Source organism: Alnus glutinosa, chromosome 13 (genome assembly GCF_958979055.1).
Source record: "Alnus glutinosa chromosome 13, dhAlnGlut1.1, whole genome shotgun sequence".
NCBI classification, from domain to species: Eukaryota; Viridiplantae; Streptophyta; class Magnoliopsida; order Fagales; family Betulaceae; genus Alnus; species Alnus glutinosa.
Genome location: NC_084898.1, coordinates 260,952 through 265,462, shown reverse-complemented (window position 1 = coordinate 265,462; position 4,511 = coordinate 260,952). Strand labels below are relative to the sequence as shown.

The window sequence follows — 4,511 nt, the reverse complement described above, 5'->3', positions numbered from 1 at the left end:
TTGAACTCTCCATAAACCAATCAAAATGAAAGCATTACCTGAATCAATAGCCACAAAAGTTTTTGTTAAGTTTAGCATCATCCCCTGCAAAAGAGCTTCCCGTACATCTCAGCCTTGGAAGTCTTCAACAAGGATACCTTTGACTGACATTCAGACGGGCTCAGTCCCGTGTATGCATTGTAGGGTCTATCATCTATAGGAAACTGAACGGAATTGTATAAATACATATATATATATATACCCTCTTGTCTGAAAATATCCAACAACGATAACACAAAAGGTCACACAAAAAGAAAACTGACTAAACAAAACAAAGGAAATTGTTCAACAGAGTGCATCACGCTTGGCTATTGATTCTACATTTATATATAACCGTGGATACAGGAAACATATTTACAAACCTAACCTAACCTTGTTTCTCAGCAAATATGGTACACCATACAACAGACTAACTACAGCTATTCCCTTCGCAACATCAAGATCTAAAGCACCTCCACACCCCAATGAAGACTGCAGATAGGACTACAACTAGAGAAACTCCTACTCCATGGACTAGTGAGAATCGTGGCGCGTGATGCGGAGGAGGTGCATTTGCACACTCTGACTTCTCCATGTGGCTGCTGCCATGTAGACCATCATGTTTCATCCTTAACCTCAGTTTTGTAGAGGATTTTCCAGTGCTTCCCCTGCTCTCCTCAAACTTCAAAAGCTTGGTCTCTTCCTTTGGCTCAACAAAGATAGGACTCTGCTCTGAAGCCTCTTTGGTCTGCAACAAACAAATTTTACGAACTCAATAATTGATGAATGCCTATGACCACAAGTTTCATATCAGCTTCATCTAATGAACCTTACCTCATTAAAGGTTGATTGCACTTCATCTTCTTCCTCGCTGTGGCTTCCACCTCTCACTTCACTATGGCAAACTGATCCGTGAGAACTCTTCATCTGCAGCAGGACTCTTCTTGGAGCAGTGCCTTGAGTCTTCAAAAGCTCTCTTTCTTCCTCTTGATCAACAGAGGTAGGACTGTGATCTGAAGCTTCTTTGGCCTGCAACAAGAAATGTTATGGACTCAATAATTGATGATGCATAAGAGTGGAACTTTCATATCAGCTTCATCAAATGAACCTTACCTCATAAACATTTGATTGCACTTCATCATCTTCTTTTCTGCTGTTTGCACCGGTCACTTCACTGGAGCAAACTGATCCAAGAGAAATCTTCATCTGCAGACGGATTCTTCTTTTAGCATTGCCTTGAGATACAAAATTGCTTGAAATTGGTTGTTGTTGAGGTTGCCGGGTCCTAATCTTGATTCCGGTTCCGCCAACAGGAATGCTGCCATTGTTAACACAATTTGTCTTATCAGCTAGTTCTTCCAAGTTGAGCGCACTGGTTGAGCTCATAGCAGAATAGGTAGATGAAGCATGTTGCACCAGATTATCCCAAACGTCCCCCTCAATCCTCCTATTAAGTTCTTGGTCAACAAGTGGAACATGACCTTGGGAAAATCCAAATAAAGGTTGCATTTGCAATAACTTCCTCTCATCAACATGTCCATTGAACCATCCAGAAGCTCCCATCTCAGAATCACGCTGATAATTACAAACCAACATGTTAATTTTAACGTTAGAATATGTCATTAGTCAACCACATCAAATGGTCATAAAAGCAAAATTAAAATACCATACTGCCAGAATTCAAAGATACCGCAATCTGCAGTCTAAACTGGAAACAGCCAAGGATTACTGACAAGGTGGCCAACACAATACGAAAGAGTTAATTTGTTTACCTGTACTTGAGCCATTTCAGTGTCTGTATCACTGTATGCACCACTGTCTTTAACATAGGAATCTCCAGGTGTTACAGCCTCTGTCGTACACAATTGACCAGAGAATTGGGTGTCACTTCCAACAAATGAGTTCTTCTGACTGGTGGATTCATCATAAGAAAACTCATCGCGATTAGTAAAGACCTTATCCAACAACTCTGTGAGAGATAGGTCCAGTTCACTGGTGCCATCCTGAAAATGGAATGCATTACTGTCATTGCCAAAGTCACTGGCAAAAGGTGAACCCGCATTGTAGGGTGGTGGCTCCATGTGAATCTGTGATTGCAACAGGGAGAAATCATTCCAATCATTCTGACCACAAGCGAGCTCATACAGCTTTAAATTATCTCCCGGCTGCTGATGTACCTAAATTGAAAAGCAAGAAAACAAAAACTCTAGTCATTGAATGTCTCTTAACAACTAATACCAAAGAAAAGAGGTTTCTCCTCATGAGAATATTATGCATTCTCTCACCTCTATACCATTTCCTTCTAGTACATGATCTTCATCCACATCCGAAGCCATACAACTATTGTAACTAATGCTGCTGGTCTCAACAGGCAGTAGAGCATTAGGGGTCATGTTGTCCGACTTATCAGTCAACCATCGCTTTATGCCTTCAGATTGGTCCCCAACTTGCATAGCCGATGTGGGTGTAGCTTGAACTAGATCCGATGATGTATCATCAGGAGAAGACCTGGTAGCTGTAGGAGAGGACCCAGTATTCTCCACTTCATCATACTTTGAAACGTCTGCCTTTTCCTCTTGCTTTCGGAACAAGCGACACAGAACAAAAGGACTCTGCATAATATAAATGAATTTGAAAGTGAGTGTCATTAATGATTAACATTCTTCTCATCATGCTCACACAATCTCCAGCCTAGATTAGGTATAAAACTTCGTTTTGAAGTAACTAAAAAAGAAAACCCAGACAATATAGTACTAGTATGAACCAAAGATGCGAGCAAAAATAGCATTATTAGTGAGGCAAGAGAGAGAGAGAGAGAGAGAGAGAGAGAGAGAGAGAGAGAGAGACCTGGCCGGGCTGGGTTCCATCAAGGTGCTTCTGGGTGGCACGGTACTCGTGCATGATCCAGTGGGTGCGCTCGCCCTTGGGAGCACGGCCTCTATAGAAAACCAAGGTCTTCTTCATCCCAATCAAGGTGCCATTGGAGCCAGACTTGCGGGACTTGATGGTGCGGTCCTTGCCCGTGGCTTTCCAGTAGCCAGCATCGGTGGCCCTGTTAGAACGATGCCCATTAGGGTACTTCCGATCACGCGGAAAGAAGAAGAACCACTCCGGATCGTCCGTCTTTATCACCGACAACCCTTTTTCATTTTCATCATAAATAACACAAAATAAAAGCACAAGTTTAGAAGAATATCAAAAAGGAAAAGAAAAAAAGAAGAAGAAGGAATCTTCGGCATTAAGAAACTGCCAGATGTGGGTGTTTGGCAAAGGGGAATGATCCATTTTTGATTCATAGAAGAATAAAAGACCAATCAAAGATAATACTACAAGAATTGAACTGAATTTGAAGATGCACATAAACAAATAGAGTATCCAGAAAAGAAAAAATAAAAAAAAGGAGAGAAAGAATACCAGGCAAATCCCAGGGCTCCCATTTACAAACGTCCACTTCGGGGATGACCTGGACCTCGGAATGACGGCCGTTGATCTTCAACCGGAGGTAGTGGTTGATGAGCTCCTCGTCCGTGGGCCTGAATCTGAACCCCAGAGGCAGCGATTCCATTGGCAACACCGGCATCTTCTTCGTTCTTCCCTCTTCTTCCCACACGCGCTTTCCTATCTCCAGTTCGCCCAATACACGAAATCCAAAAACCCAAATCTTCTAGTAAACTCGCTTTTCTTCTCTTTTTTTGTGAGTAACTCGCTTTTCTTTTGATTTGTTTTGTTGGTGGAGTCGGATTTTGGGACAGCATAATATATCATATGGACGCCTTCATCGTTTGTTTTCTTAGAGAGAGAGAGAGAGAGAGAGAGTACCCACCCACGACTATTGCGCCACGTGCCTTTTTGTTACAGCCTGAGTGGAGCCTTCACGGGTTGTACCGTACTGATGATTTGATTTTCCCTTTTCTTAATGCCAAAAACCAAAAAATAAAATTAAAAATTAAAAAAGAAGAAGAAGAAGGTGTGGACTGAGACTGAGTAGTGCAATCTAGACGCCGGCAAAGCTGTGGAACGTAAATTATTAATTACCATCCAAATGTTTGACGAATTGCCCTTTTGAAGGTTAATTACATGCCATATAGCTTACTTACCAGTAGTAACTAATTTTCCTAAGGAAAAAAGAAAAAAGAAAAAAAAAAATAAAATAAAATGCAGAGTTTGCCTCCACTTCATTTTTAATTTTAAAGAGCATTAGCAACAGCTTTCTTTTAAACCCTTTTAATTACTTTTTACTTTTCTATTTAAATGCACTCCATAATAGATTTTATTTTCATTTCTCTATACCATTTAAATATTGTTTCAATAAATTCTCTTATAAGAAATGATTTTTGAACATCACTTGTACATTTTTTGTACATTATTTTTCTAAATTAGCCATTGAATTTGTAAGACTCACAATAGCCCACATGTGGGTCCTATAGATTCAATGGTTAATTTATAAAAGTGATGTACAAAAAAGTACAAGTGATGTGCATGTAACATATCTC

General features: G+C 40.4%; 1 protein-coding gene across 1 annotated transcript; it reads right to left on the bottom strand.

Annotated features, from left to right (window-relative positions):
• Positions 1–281: 281 nt before the first annotated feature.
• Positions 282–3,815, bottom strand: LOC133854269 (protein NTM1-like 9). The gene is made up of 7 exons (XM_062290380.1): positions 3,433–3,815; positions 2,866–3,158; positions 2,304–2,630; positions 1,791–2,195; positions 1,132–1,593; positions 853–1,047; positions 282–766 (listed from the first exon to the last, which is right to left on the bottom strand). The coding sequence occupies exons 1-7, from the start codon at positions 3,596–3,598 to the stop codon at positions 476–478; spliced, it is 2,139 nt and encodes a 712-aa protein (XP_062146364.1). The 5' UTR covers positions 3,599–3,815; the 3' UTR covers positions 282–475.
• Between the last annotated feature and the right edge of the window lie 696 nt (positions 3,816–4,511).

Excerpts from the sequence above, each read along its gene's own strand:
- LOC133854269 (XM_062290380.1), bottom strand. The coding sequence starts at position 3,598 with ATGCCGGTGTTGCCAATGGAATCGCTGCCTCTGGGGTTCAGATTCAGG. Across the intron at positions 2,631-2,865 it reads ATGGAACCCAGCCCGGCCAG|AGTCCTTTTGTTCTGTGTCG; the intron begins GTCTCTCTCTCT and ends TATATTATGCAG. Across the intron at positions 1,048-1,131 it reads TGCAATCAAATGTTTATGAG|GCCAAAGAAGCTTCAGATCA; the intron begins GTAAGGTTCATT and ends TTCTTGTTGCAG.